A 15205-nucleotide genomic window follows, 5' to 3' on the forward strand; every position below is an offset into this window, starting at 1 on the left:
TGACAGTGCAAATATTCCCATTTTCCACTCAAGAGCCTCAAGATGCACAGCCAGGTGAGTGCCTTGCCCATCAAGGGCGTGCTGGAGAGGAGCACACAGCACAGGTGGGTGACCTGGCCACTGGGACACACCACCTGGGTGCTTTCCATACTGCATCAGCACAGAGGGACAATAGGTTATTTGTGTCATTCACTGTCATTAATTCCACACCCTGAATCTCTGTACTAGAGGGGAAAAATAACCCTAAGAAATTGAGAGCCACGTATGGAACACAGTTCTACTGAGAGAGGACTAACAATAAAGTTGGTAAGAGACTTCCTAGCAAATTTCAAGCCAGAGCCAAAGACAGAAATGGAGAAAATGCAGCAGCAACCAGCATTTTTATCTTCCAACTCGCTTGCATACAACTCCCAGCAAAGGGATTTAGCTGTGATAAAAAGGGCTGTGAGATGCCGAAGCGAGATATGGGGGTTTTATGATTCTTTTCAGGTAGCTGAGTACGAAATCCCTGCCCCTTTTTCTCCTGGGGCCATTCATCTTCCCCAGGTGATGGAAAGCCAATCTCCCAGCAGGTGGGCCTGCTCCCGCAGACCTTAATGCTTAATTGCCACAAATCAATTCCAACCTTGATGCTCAGGCTGCTGCTACCCCATCCCTGTTTCCACCCTTCTCCTCACACTGATTGCAGCCTGGGATCCTCTCATGTTACTAAATCCATCTTTGGACACAGCACCCAGGAAAAGCAAAGCTCCAGACACTGCTGGCTGTAGCCAGTGCCATGAGCTGACCTTACACAAGAACAGCCACCCCAAAAAATTCAGCTCTGCGTCCCTGTGCACGTGTGCAGACACACATGCCTTCTATTTTATTTTTTTGTTCAACTGGAATTAATCAGGAATGATAAACACTGTTTGTTTCCTGAAAGCAGCAGTGGGGGGATGAAATATGCCTCTTAAGCTTATCAGCTTCAGTGCCACTGAAGAGAAAGCTGGCTTCTAAGCCCAGGGATAATGGGCTGTCCTTTCAGGAAGGTATCAGAGGTCTCAGGAGAGGGAGACAGCACAATGGTGTGACCTTCAGCTAATAAAGCCCACCCTAGAGTCCAAAGAAGCTTGGGGAATATTGACAAAAGTTCATATTTACAACAGCCTGGACCCTTTCCAGATACCATTACCAGTCTAGAGAGCTGCAGCCTCTGTATGTACACTCACACAGGCTTTTATTCTGCCTCCTCCTTTCTTTCTTTGTTCCCATGCTGGGAAAAAAAAAAAATTAGTCAGAAGATGGCAATTCTTCTGCTAACAAGGTTCCAGCAGTATTCTTCTTAAAGAGTTATTTAAAAATTTCAGTTTCAACCTCAGCCCTGCCCTCTACTTGAAGGAAACTCAAGGCCTCTTGCAAGGATTCTTGGTGCATCATCGTGCTCATCAGGAAGAAAGCATATGTGTTTTTGTGGAAAATCTGCTGATTTATTTATAATTCTTTAAACAAAAAGGCAGCCAACATATTGTAAAATGAGAATGTTGTTGGGTTTTTCTTCAAACAGGCACTGGCAATCAATGCAGCCCGTCAGAAATACACGCCCAGAGCATTTTCAGGCAGAAACTGATCCCCCCCAGTCTGCGTTGTGGTTGGCAAAATGACGTTCAGCCCATAACTAGAGTGCACAGGCATGACTGGAATACAAATAACAATAATATTTTAAAAATTGTTCATACAGTGAAAAAAGCCCATTTCAAAACATAAAAACTGTTTGAAGCTGGAGTTTCATTTTTCTGCCTCCTAAAATAGTTCCAAAACAAATATGTTAAAAAAAAAGGTTTGGAGGAAATCTGTTTTCAAGGATAATTTCACTGAAATCAATATTAAATCTTAAAACATTTAATGGAAATAACATCTTCAGTGACAGAACTATTTTGACCGCACTTTCCAGTCCAGCTATATGCCAGTCTGCCATTTTTTATCTGCTTCATAATTCATCTTTGCCATCCTGAAATTAATCCTGTTAGGGATCAAAAGAGATCCAAAACCTGGAACAGGTTAGAACTTACCCCAATAACATCTTCTAAAAGATGCCTCTGTATCGTGGTGGTCTCATTTACCACGCCAGTATTTGACAGGCAGGAAGAGGGCTGAACAAACATCTATGGAGACCACACACTTCTCACTTTTGCAGGTTTTTTTTTTTTTCCAGTGAAGAACATGCTTCCACCAAGTGCTACAGTTACATCAGCTATGCAGGCACACAAGCAGTTTTCTAATTTCCTAGAGTTATGGCCCAAGCAGGCATTTTATCCTTTCTCCTTAATCCCATCCAACCATATTTGCAATCAGGAGAGTTCAGGTGATGGATTGCAGCCTGTCTGAATCCAAAGTAGTCAAATTAGCTATTAATGTTGTGCTTAATGTGCTCACACAAACAAGGTCATTGGTTGCATCGAGACTAATAGAAGATGACACACATTGGGACTGCACAGCCCAGGGGACTGCAAACAGGATGAAAAAGTCTTTGGTTTATTGCCACAACTTCAAAATCAAGCCTGATGATGCAGACATCCTACCATGCTCAGCAGTCCAGCTGGGATCCACTCACAGCACAAACCCAGGGGAGCACTCAGTCCCCTGTCACCTCAAAAAGAGGTGCTATTGGCTCAACTGCAGCCACATTTTGATCCCTGCCAAGATTAACCATCTTTCTTCCTGGCCCCCAAACACCGCTCCAAGTGACATTCATCCTCCCTCTTGAGATCAGCTAACAAAATCCATCAGCAGCAAGCAGCACAGAACTCAGGAAGTGGTGTAACACATCCAAAGAAAAACAGAAAGAGTTAATAATGCCATCAAAAAGATGAAGACATGTTCATCTTGGAAAAATACCAGCTAGTTCATCTGTGGGGAAATACTCCTCAGGACAAGTAGGAAAAGTGAAAGGTATTGGGTTCCTCCAGCAGGAACCTGGAGTTCTGCTTGGAAAGCTGGAGCCCACTAGGGCAAAATATCCCTTACCAGCCCACCTGAGGGACCAGGGACACAGAGAAGACCGCTCAAGCAAAGTAAAACACCATTTTCTATTAATAAGAGAAGGTGCTACACAAGATAACATGAAACACTTGGAATCAGTTTCAATTTCTCTACCCACCATTGCAAGGATGAGAAGTGACATCTCCTGGCTGCCACCAGGGCCCTCTCTAAGGGTTTTCATTGCCTAAACCTCTACATCAGCACTGTTTTAATAACTATAACAGTGAGTTCCTATTGAGAAGCTCCAGAAACAACTGTCTGGTAGTAATTTTATACCTGTTTTCCATGGCAGAACCCCCTGGCTCTCAGGAAACCATGGGATATTAAGTGTATCCCAGAGAAACAGGCAGATCCAGGACACGTCTTCTGCTGCAGTGGATGGGCAACTGCTCTGAACTGCTGCCCTCTCTACTTCCAAACCACAAACACTCAGAAAATGCCTTGCTGTTAGGGTACAATTTTAATAATGAATATTGGAGTTACAAGGCTGAAAAAGCAAGCTCCATTCTGAGAGGGTGTGATAATCCCACCTGTGGCTGTTCCCAGCACGCTCTCCTGCACCCTACCTTGAAGCACAAAAATGGGAAGCATAAATGGCCTGCTTGTGATGTTACATTATATGGCACAAGGTTTTGTCTTTCTTGAGTGAAGAGGTGAAAGAAAAAAACAAAACAAACCAAACCAAACACCAGGGCTTGAAACTGCAAAGAATTAAGCCTTAATATCAGCCAAGCTGGATCTCAGAAGCCTGCTTCCCTCTGAATTTCTCCTTGCTGTTGTGACGTGCTCACACTGAAAATTTTCCCCTGAGCAACTGCCTGACTAAAATACAGCACACCCTTACCATAAAGCCCTTTGTTAAAACATCTTTGCCATAAAGCTGCAAAACCTTGGCTCCCAAGTACATTAAATCGTTATAAACCTGCCTTCGTTTTAACCGCGCAGTATTTCAAAACACAAAGCGCTTCTTCTGAGAGACAGCACTTTAATGAGGAGAGGGGTAAAATATATAAACCAAACCTCATTATAGCATAATTTCCAGGAGACAAGCATGCTGTTATAAAAGGAATCCATGGCAATAGCATTTCACGTAGCTTGAAGATTTAATACTTTTAAAAAGCCACCGCTACTTCCAGCCTTTGGTGGTGTTTTGTTTTGAGCGTAAGAGAAACAGCCAAAATTATGGGCCCACTGTCAGCTATGTATTTTATATTTTGTAAATTGTTGCAAATGGTGGATTCAACTCGAAGGCATGCTCAAAAAAAAATGTAATGGAGTCAGTAAGAGTCTCACTACAAGTTATTGTGTATACTTTTTCCTTTAAACTTCTGCATTCTTAAAGGTTGTTGCTTTAAACACCATGATGGAGCATGGACAGGGTAAATTACCCAAACCAGATCCAATTCATACTGGATTGAAAGTACTTATAATGACACAGTTTGTTCATGTGTTAACAGTGAAGCCAAAGAAACCTATCACACTACAAGAAAAATCTGGAGTATTAACAGACAAATGAAAGTAATGGATACAACGCCATTTAATACCACCTGTCAGATAAATCAGGGTAACTGGCACATCAAAGGGACTGCAATTAGTTTCCAAAAATGAGAATACTCATTTTTCTTTAAATCTGAAACTTGATTGCTTTCTACAAAATGACAAGTGGATCAGCCTCCCCCAGCCAACGAGAAAAATGTTACTGGAGAAAACTGTTCTTCCTAAGAACAAATTATCTATCAAAGGAGCCTCCTGAATTACACCGGCCTACAAGACTTTTAAACTCAATCTAATAAGAATTGCCATTATTGATTACAGTTCTTCCACATTAGTCTTCCAGTTGTAACTTCTGAAATGAAAGCTTAGCAATGATTAGGTATTTACTACAGTCAGTAGAGAAAAATAGTGAAGTAAAAGATGACCATAAAGGCCACCAAAGAAACAATGTACCTCTTTTTTTTTTTGAGAGAAGGAAAATAAAACAAGCAAAAAACCCCAACCCCCACCCCTCAAATAATCCCATCCCAAATCCAACAACAAGCAAGGGGAGATGCACTTCATGGCAGCTTTGACTTAAAGCACATGTAACACTGATTGATGGATACTGAAAGCAGAGACACCTGTGGAAAATTAAACCCAAGCAAGCACCAAAACTGGGACAGGTTTTTTATGTTTCTTGGTCCTACTTTAGAAATCTATGCAAGAAGGATCAGAATTTCAGGAAATGATCATTCTAGCTATTGTCACAGATCTGGGTCAACAGCAGGGTAAAAGTTGACCTGTAATTGATGCCTATAACCTGGTTAGGATAAGCATTTCCTCTTATCTCTTTGCTGCAGCTTATGACAAATGATATTCTGGACTGAAGGGTGCTTATGCTCCCTGATTACCAGAAGGTTCAACACTTACTACATGGCTACAGAGATGGAGTGGCACTTCTGACTGCAGTTCTCAGAGAGGTATCTGAGCAGCACACAACACGCCAACCCTTTTCCTATATCCAACATCCATGATTTTGCCACTGAAGTCCTGTTTCCGATGTACTTTTTACAATTTTCATTTTTACTGATGTGACTCTTGTTTTCAGGTTTAGAGCAAAAGGATAATAGATTCCTCCTTCACCAACATCAATCTCTTGTAAATCACAAGAGATGCTTCCAGCTCTTACCACCTTGAGCATGGCAGAAGACAGCAGGCTGGACAAGTCTGAGGCAGCACGTCAGCGCACAAATTATAACAGGATGTCTGGTGTTAAGGTAACCCAGCCTAGCACGTGCCTTCCCTTAGCTCAACTTTAATATTTTTCTGCTTGGCTGTGCAACTAAACCTCAAGGAAGAAGACAGCTGCAGCAACTGCACATGCTACTTCTGTTTTACAGTCTTCCCACTTCCTCCATTAATAGCTGAGGGTTTGGGGTGCTAGAAACAAGAAGACTTATCACGAATGTGCAATGAGACCCTGAGCTAACAGGTTAGCTGACATGGAACTGTTAACAGTGAATTGGCTTGGAGACAGTGGGGAAAAAAAAAAGGGGGAAAAAAAGGGAGACAGAGTGAGAGAGACAGAGACAGCAACCAATTCAGCTGCAAGAAATCAAGCTAAATCAGTCCCAAGTGCCCATGTTGGAGAGACTTGATCTCATACCTTGCTTGTTATCAAGGCACTCCTGATACGAGTCAGCTCCAGTTCCGTTGCGGTCTACAGACAAAACAAAAAGTTTCATTCATATCAAACATAAATATTAGAAACGTCTCAAATGGCAGCCCTGCTGGAGCAACACGTTAGGTGCAAACAGCACTGCTTCCTCGGGAGGCCAGGCTGCTTGGCTGACAGAAGCTGTGAGTGGTCACACACAAGGTACAACAGACTGACACCAACCCACTGGGAGGAACTCCTCCTAGTCCTGGGCAGGAGGTGCTCCCAGCCCTGCCCATGTCTCCACACTGCTGATGGCAAAGGGAGGGGATTACAGCTCCAGCTGCTCCGAGTTCCTTGAGCACTTGGGAGGATGGAATACTTGGAGTTAAATCCATCATTGCACTGTTCTCTGTAGGCCCTATGAAGCACTGGTTTGAACCAGAAGAACTCAAACTACAGTCTGGAATAGATTTCTCTGTGACAGGTGGTGCTGTAGTTCTTTTTGGGTTTCGGTTGCTACATCATATTAAAGGCAGTTGAAGATACAAGAACATGCTTTCCAGATATTACTGTCCCATGGATGCAATGTAACTGCAGGTACCACTGAGGTTATCTGACCCAGCCAGCAGCAGGGGAGCTGCTCTGTGCTGTGAAAATGGAGAGAAGCTAAGACTCTTATACACAGGTGTGCTCCACACAGAGAAGAAAGCAGACAGCTCCCAAACACAACTGTGGTCACACGCGGCCTCTCACATCCAACATGGATATCACCTAACAAAGCCCTTCATCTGCATTAGAGGTTCAGTTAGATCTCATCACCTCTGTGTAAAAATGATTTCACCTGCAGGTTAACAGAATCAGGTTACAACCTCAAATGCAAACCAAAGAATTTTCCAGCACAGCTTCTGCTCCTGCTTTACAATTCAGTTCAACCATAAAAAATGCCTGAATGGTCCTTGGGAAAAAAAAATTAAATACATCTGTAAACCCAGGTAAAGGAATGTTCTTTCAGCAGCTTACATGCACCTTACACACCATGTTACGTATGAGGACTAAAGCCATTGAGCCCATGAGGTGTTTGCACAACCTCAAAAAGTGAGATTTTCTACATCAAATGTCTAAGAATGCACCTGGTGCTAAAATCAGTCCTGTGTGTAACTACCAAACCACGGCACATGCTCCTACCATAGCAAGCCCAATGGCACTGGAGACAGCTCCTCTACTAGAACAGATCCATGAGGTGATCACGATTAATGAAGGACCCACTCCACCAGGCTGAGCTGGGTGGCCAGGCTCTCCACAGCAGTATTTCAGCATCACCATCCAGGGAACCAGCACCACAGCAACGCATTTATTTCTTTCTAAATATGCTGCTCAGGGCCAGAAGTTTATAAATATTGTTCATAAGAGAAAAAAAAAGACACTAAGGAGAACTCTGCCACCCAGGCACCTACAAACAACTGCATTTCCATACCTCCAACAAGCAACTGATCCCTGACCATGAGGGCTTGCTGGCACTGCTCTCATGCCAAACACATTCCCTCATCAGCTGCCCCTCTTATCTCTGCTCAACCATCAACTGGTGATGGCTCCTTGAAGAGGAAGAGATCCAGATCCGAGTTAAAAGGCTTCACATTCAGCAATAGTATTTAATGAACAAAGAAGCAAAAATTGAAGTTGCCCCACTGTTTGTGTTGTGTAAATCGCAGATAATAGATCTCCCTAATCCTAATGAGGCCTTCCTATTAAAATCTTTATTAGCTTTCAGTTCTGCAGATTGCCCAAAGGCTCATCAGTTTCCCTATCTCTCAGTACCAAGATCTGCTTTAACTTTTACAAATAGCTCTAAGATATTTCTCAGCTTATCAGCATTGCCAAGCAGTCTGTCTTATCATTACTATTGCAGATAAAATAAATGAGCTCACGATGATATGAATAATGGCATTTTCTGTAGGCTGGTTTCCCATTCCATTTTCAACAGATTGTAAACTTAAGCACAAAAGAGAGAAAAAATAAAAAAGAAGACAGTATGTGTGTGTGGCTTTTTTTCCTTCCCATTTACCTTCAGCGCCTTAGAGCACAGGCTGCATTTTTAAGCTCACCTGATGAGAGCTAGTAATTAATTTTGAAAGGGAGCAGAAACACCTCAGCTCTGCTTTCTCTGAAGACCAAAACCCCAGTTACTTCTGGGATGTTTTTTCAGCTGCATTTATTGGAGAGAAGCAAGGTCTAAACCACGCTCTGCCTAATGAAGCCATCTTCATTAGTTTGCTCCTTTCCCTCGCAGCCTAGGAATACCAGTCAGGATTGGGAATTGAAATCATGAAAAGCAACAGAACTGCATTTGAATTAAAAGACTGAGCTACAAAGGTCTCCGACGGCTGCTCGGGGCTGATTAGCAGGAGGCGCGTGCGGCACCACTGCGGCACGGCGCGGATTTCGCGGCGCGCCTTCGCTCGCGGATAACGGCAAAGCGTCCACGGGAGCCCAGAGCCCCACACGGCTCTGCCTTCCCGTGACAGCCAGCAGGCAGGTCATGTTCTGGCAACCATTTTCTGCCTGGTCCCTGCAGCCAGCACTAGAGGGTTAAACGCTTTTCTGCTCCCCCCTGCAAATTCCTCGCCCTGTCACTGTATCAAGGTTATCTATTATTGGCAGTGACAGGTGAAAATTAATCTCCTAATTATTTCTTGCTGCGTAATCTGCACTGAAGGAGTAACGTAAAAGGATTACAGTACACCCTCTACGGAAGGCTTTGCTAGAAAGCCAATCATCCAGGGAGATAGAGGGGATGTGGGAAAGAGATATTTATGACGGATTTCCAACCATTTTGAAGGCGGAATGCACTATAACTTTATAACTGACAGCTCTGGAGTGAGGATATTCTTGCAGGTATCTTAATAGCCTAAACACTTTTTATTGTCGATTCCTCCAGGAAAAAACCCCTAAGATTTATATCCATTATTGTCCCTGATTCTCCTCTGGAATAGCAGTTACTGCAGGAACAGCATCCGTGTACAGATGTTTTTTACCCCCCACAGAAACATTACGGCAAACAATGTACCCAGACTGCTTCAACTCAATATTAAAAATCTTGCAGCTACCTTCCACAGCAATTTAACTGTAACAGTTTTATACAAGAACAAAAGCCAGACTGAGTACTTGCAAAAATAAAAGCATTTTTTGAAAAATCCCATTTTGTAAGCAATCTAGAAATATCTTTGGTAACAACACAACAGCCACCTTGAAATGCTGGCTTTGGGTAAACTCCAGCTCTTCTCTTACCACCCACCAGAAAAGGAGGTTTATTTTTATAGTGATCAAGATCACACATTTATCTTTAACCCTTCCCATGCAGCCATATAAGGTACAAATGGGTGTTTTCAAGAACCTGTTTTTTAAGTCCATGCCAACAGCACCATTCTAGTTGAAGTTTCGAAGAACAATCAATCACAGGTTGTGCTCAAAATTACATTAGCTACCTTGAGAAATGCTGTCACTACCTGTGCCTCTGAGATGGTTAATGCAGGGGTTCCTGTCTGTGAAGCCCTAACAGGACAGGCAGCAAGGAAAATCACCACTTGCAATCAAGTCCTGACACCAGTATCGCTCACGCTGATCTTCCACTTCCTTGATGGCAACGGTGCAGAAATGGTTTCTACATGGTGCAGAAACATCACTAATTCCTTCATGCACACTCTCGGTGCTTAAATCCAGCACCACACTCGTAACTTTTGGAAAGCCAAGCCCTGACACAAACCTGGACAGTAAGACACCCATCAGCAGCGAGTGGCCAGCACTGTGTTTCGTGCTTCCATGAACCAGGATCTCATGGCTGAGCACAGGTAAGTGACACTGGCATGAGCTGGGGCAGGATGGCACAGCCGAGCACAGGTCAGTGACACAAGTGACAGTGGCCTGAGCTGGGGCAGGATGTTGCAGCTGAGCACAGGTAAGTGACACTGGCATGAGCTGGGGCAGGATGGCACAGCCGAGCACAGGTAAGTGACAGTGCCTCGAGCTAGGGCAGGATCTCACGGCTGAGCACAGGTCAGTGACACAAGTGGCGGTGCCCCGAGCTGGGGCAGGATTTCATGGCTGAGCACAGGTCAGTGACACTGGCATGAGCTGGGGCAGGATGTCGCCCGCAGCCCCGCACCGCGGCGGGCACCGCGCCCCGAACGCCGCCAGGCTGGAGCGCAGCTGCAACTCCAGCGACAGAAGCCGGCCGATCCGTCCGAAGCACTGCTAAAGTCACCAGCGCTCGAGGTTTTAAATGAGCGGCTCAAATTAGGCAAATTCCCCAGCAGTGACAGAGGTGCGAAGGTTGTGCATCTTTTCCTCTGTTGGTTTTAACACCTCTGGGCCAGGCTGTGGCTCCTGGAGCCTCTCCGGACTCCGAGCATCAACAGTGCTGAAGGGCAGGTGTGTGGAAACGGATTATTTACCTCCTTAAGGCAACTGCTGCTAAAAGAGTAAGACTCTATTTAAGTAACTTTTAACATGCGCTCGCTTCTCCATCTCAAAGACAACTCCTAGGTGATCCTCAGGATATCACAAAGACTGTGAAAATATGTGTCCAGCTACCAAGTTTTGCTGAATCCACACATCACCCATATATTTCTATTTCTATATTTCTATATATTTCATTTTCATCAGCATGAGAGTAATGCAATTTGAGTTTCTCCCATTAAGGCTAGCGATTTACTTCTCCTAGAAGTAAATAGACAAACAGAAATAATCTAACAAAGCCTAGAACAGAACATAAGCCCTTAATGGTTTACCCTTGGTGTTAAGTAAATGAGGAAATTATTCACTAGCATCTCTCATTCTGCGGATGTTTCAATCCTGGAGTTACCTAATCTCTTACACAGTAGTTATGAGAACAAAAGAAATGTGTATGGAGGCAAAGCACCCACCTACTAACATATCAGTACTACTTCTAACAAGCCTGTTTCCCAGTAATATGTTTTCCTGATGGAAATCTGAAGAACAAATTCCTATCCATAGGCATTTTCCCCAAATGCTCCATCATCAACCTCATTATGTGATACAGAAATTCTCCCAAGGGATATTATGTAATGGCAATCCCTCCTTCCTCCCCCTAAGGAGTATATTTCTCATTACATCTCCTAGTAATTGATCAGTCTAGGAAATCATTTCTGGTAAAATCATATGTTTCTTTACCTAGTTTAGAATTTCCATCTTTATTCAGAAGGATAAAAAAAAAAACAACAAACTTCCAGGAGATCCTAAAATTTCCATTTCTGATGCATGACGCCAATCTTTCCTCAAACATGCTACTAAGCAAGGAGTACACATTCTTATACCTGCCTGACCTCAGATATTGCAAATTCATTAAGTCATTAAAATTAACCATCTTACATTTCCTAACCTGATGATACAAATAATTTTATTTGAATGGATTTTAAAAGACTGTTTCATATTCCAGTGTATTGAGACACCACAAGCCCTAGATATTGCGGGTCATTCAACATAAGGATGCAGGGAATCAAGGAATAAAAAAGAAAAAAAAAAAAAAAAAAGAAAGTATTTAAGGCAGAAAATGACATACACATCTGTGCTCCCCAAAAGTACCACACTGCACAGACCAGCCAGCTGAAGAATGCAGCCCTTTTCACTGCCACTTCTGTCAACACATCACCACCAAACATCCCACCAGGTTTTACTTTAAAAAGCAGCAACAGCAAACACTAATGTTTATACCCCTTGCTCAAAGTTAACACTTGAAGACTGCACATTCTTGAAAATCAGAGGAAAATAAATATCAACTACTGCTAAATATCTGTAGTTTGTCACTGGAACCGGAGACATACTCCAATCCCTTTTTAAACTTCAAAATACCAGAGCTACGTGTGACACTGCTGTTTGATTTAGCCAGCCCAGGCCACAAGGTCCAGCAGATGACTGCATGTCCTGATAGAATAACACTGGGATATATTTTACTCCTTCGTTTGTTTATGAGAACAGACTGCCCCTCTCAGATAAACAAGGCTTAAGGTTTCACTCAGAATAGCCCACCTTCCAAACAAAATAAAATTTAAAAAAAAAAACCCCACTGTATATCAGTGAAAACTTGGTATCCAGCTAAATAAAATACTGTCTGCCTTGTCTTATAGCATTAATCTCCACTGGAAAAGAAAATCAGGCATCTCAAGCTGGTGCCTTTTGGCTTTAGCACAGGGCAGTTTTAGGGAACTGCTGTCAGCAAAGAAGAAAATTCTTGAAGAGAGCATTAGGAGCCTGCCACTTGTGGGAAGTTAATGCCGTGTGTATAATTCAAGCAGCTCACCCTTGTAAGTCTGTATGTGGGGAAAATCGGATTTATACATAAACATAAACCTCTGAAGTAAATTCTGATCAGGGATGACCAAAGATTTAACTCTCTAGAAAGAAGAATGGTAAGACTCTGTTTTCCTGTAATACCTTGGCAGCCTCTTCCAGTTGAGCAAGGCTTTCTTTCAAGAATTGATAACGAAGTAAATAATTCCACTTTCTGCGGCACAGGGGAGACCAGTTAAGGACGCTCTCCAAGACCCAAAGCAATCATTCAGAACAGTAACTTACATAACAAGAAATTATCTTTGTTACAAAATTAGGTTAAAAGGACCTCAGATACTGTAACAAAAAATCAGGACATGCCTTGAGAAGATTAGCTGCCAAGCAGCCTCCTGAGATAAATTCGCAACTTCAAGAAGATTTTACAAGCCTAAAAACCAGTTTAAATTCCAGAGAGGAAAACAAGCCTTTGCCATTTAAAAAGGTCCTTCTTTCCTTCCCTCTGCCCTCACCTTATTCCCGAGCTCTTTCTCCAAAGCATCTTTAGTTAACCAGTGACCTGGAAATCTTATTTCGCCTCCCCCTCCCCTTCTCAAATTTGTCACTTTAAACATACAAGGTTTAATTTCTTAATTGGATTAAATTTTTCATTCAGGCTAAGCAGAGGGGCCCCGCAGCAGGCGCGGGGAGGGGAGCGGAGCCCCGCACCCCGCGATCCAGCCTGGCCCGCACCACCTGCCCGGCCCGGGAGCGGCGGCGATTCCTCCGGCCAAAAGACACACGGGGGGGAAAAAAATAATAAAAAAAAAATCCACGACGACCATTTTCAGACTCGCTGTTCCTTGCGAGTAAAGGCGCTGTGGCCGCAGCGAAGGGGTTAAACCGCCGGGCACGGATTTTTGAGTTTGTTACCGATTTCAACAGCCAGAAATCCCAGACCAACACCGGCCTCATCCGGCAGCCGGCTACAGCGCCAGCCAGCCAGCAACACCCGGCAGAGCCAAGTGGCGATATTCCGCTCGAGGGGGGCACCGAGAGGCCCGGGGAGCCGGCACGGCCACCCGCGGGGGCCGGAGGGAGCAGCCCTGTCCCCCGGGTCACCCGCGCTGCCCCGGCTCGGGAGCTGCCGCCCGGAGAAGGCAGAGCTTCAATATTTATTATTCACCCTCCCCGCGAGGGTGGGAAGGGGGATGCGGTCGCACTGGAGGAATGTGCGAAATGGGGTGAAAAAAAGGAAAAAAAAAAAAAAAGGCAGCTCGGGAGCGCATCGCATCCAAGCAGCTCCGCGCTGCTGCGCCTTTTTCTTGTCTTCTGTTTTATTTAAACACACCCAGTTTCTCCCGCAAAAAAACCCCTCCGTAATGCTGCTCGGAGAGCTCATCGGTTCGCCTCCGGGAATGGGCACTGAGCGGCTCCTGCCCGTCCGCATCCCGACCCCCGCTCGGGAGAACGCGGGGCGAGCCGCCCCGGGGAAGCCACCGGGGCTGGCGGGGCCGGGAAAACCCAACCGACCTCTCCGGCTGCACCGAAAACGGCGCAAGACGGGAAGAACAAAAAAGAGAAACACACAGAGACCGCACGCACGGAGCCACCGCCACCCCGGCGGGAAGCGCGGCGATTTCCTCCCCTCGGCTGACCGCAAAGCCGCCAGCTCCCCGGCTGGAAAACACTTCCCCCGCCAGAGAACAGGGCTCGGGGAGGGCTGGGTGGGGGGTCCCCGGCGCGGAGGCTCCCGGCCGCTACTCACCGCGCGGCGCGCAGACCATGGCGAGCCCCGCCGGCCCGCCGGGCCCCCGCGGGATGATCCTCCGGGCGCGGCCGGGCGGGCGCGGCGCGGAGCGGAGCCCCCAGCAGCACAACGCGGCTCCCGGCCCGGAGCTGCCCCGGGGGTCCCGCCGGCCCCCGCCTCCTCCTCCTCCCGCCGCGGTGCTCCGCCGCTCGCTCCTTCCCTCCGCTCTTCCTGGGGCTGCAGGCACAGAGTCTCCTCGATTTTTTCCTTGTTTTTATTTTTTTTTGTTTTTGGTTTTTTTTTTTCTCCTCGCTCCCCCCGGTCGAACCCGGGGCTCAAAGTTTGCGCCCCCGCGCCCGCTCAGCTCCGGTGCCGCCGCGCAGACGGCGCTACGGGTCCATCACCCGCGGGGCCAAAAACACACCAAGGGGTGAAAAGCCCACGGACGCACCAAAAAAAGCCAAAAATACAGGAAAAAAAAAAAGGCAAAAAAAAAAAAAGCAAGAGACCCAGGCGGCGACTCCGGCCGGCATCCGAGGAAGGGAGCAGAGGAACGCTCAGCTCCGCAGGCAGCGCCAGCCCGGCCCCATCCAGGGGCTTCCCCCGGCGGCGGGTTTCTTTCTTTCTTTCTTTCTTTTGGTGGTTCACGCCTCGGTAGCCATTATTCCCAAGCACGGACGGGGAGGCACCGCGCCGAGCCCGCTCCGCTCCGCGGCGGCGGTGCCGCTCCCCGGGCGCTCCGCGGCGCGACTGCTCCGCGCGGCCGCGGCCATGCGTGCACAGTCTGTGTCCGTGTGTGTACAGTCTGTGTGTGTATAATGTGTCCGTGTGCACAGTCTGTGTCCGTGTGTCCAGTGTGTGTCCGTGTGTGCGCAGTGTGTGTCCGTGTGCACAGTCTGTGTCCCTGTGTCCAGTCTGTGTCCGTGTGTGCACAGTCTGTGTGTGTATAATGTGTCCGTGAGCACAGTCTGTGTCCGTGTGTGCACTGTGTCCATGTGTCCAGTCTGTGTCCGTGTGTG

At 46.0% G+C, this 15205-nt stretch overlaps 1 protein-coding gene across 21 annotated transcripts in view; it reads right to left on the bottom strand.

Moving 5' to 3' along the window:
* The window catches only part of FBRSL1 (fibrosin like 1), a 501797-nt gene that overhangs the window by 88572 nt on the left and 398020 nt on the right, over positions 1-15205 (bottom strand). For 16 of the 21 annotated variants that reach the window (XM_039724311.1, XM_039724325.1, XM_039724314.1 and 13 more), the window contains one exon: positions 6164-6217. The exons of the other annotated variants lie outside the window; for them this stretch is intronic. In XM_039724311.1, coding sequence (XP_039580245.1) covers positions 6164-6217 — 54 coding nt within the window. The remainder of the gene's footprint in view (positions 1-6163; positions 6218-15205) is intronic. 21 annotated transcript variants of the gene reach the window in all.

The sequence above is a fragment of the Passer montanus genome, unplaced genomic scaffold, assembly GCF_014805655.1.
Source record: "Passer montanus isolate IOZ18808 unplaced genomic scaffold, ASM1480565v1 scaffold53, whole genome shotgun sequence".
Classification (NCBI taxonomy): domain Eukaryota; kingdom Metazoa; phylum Chordata; class Aves; order Passeriformes; family Passeridae; genus Passer; species Passer montanus.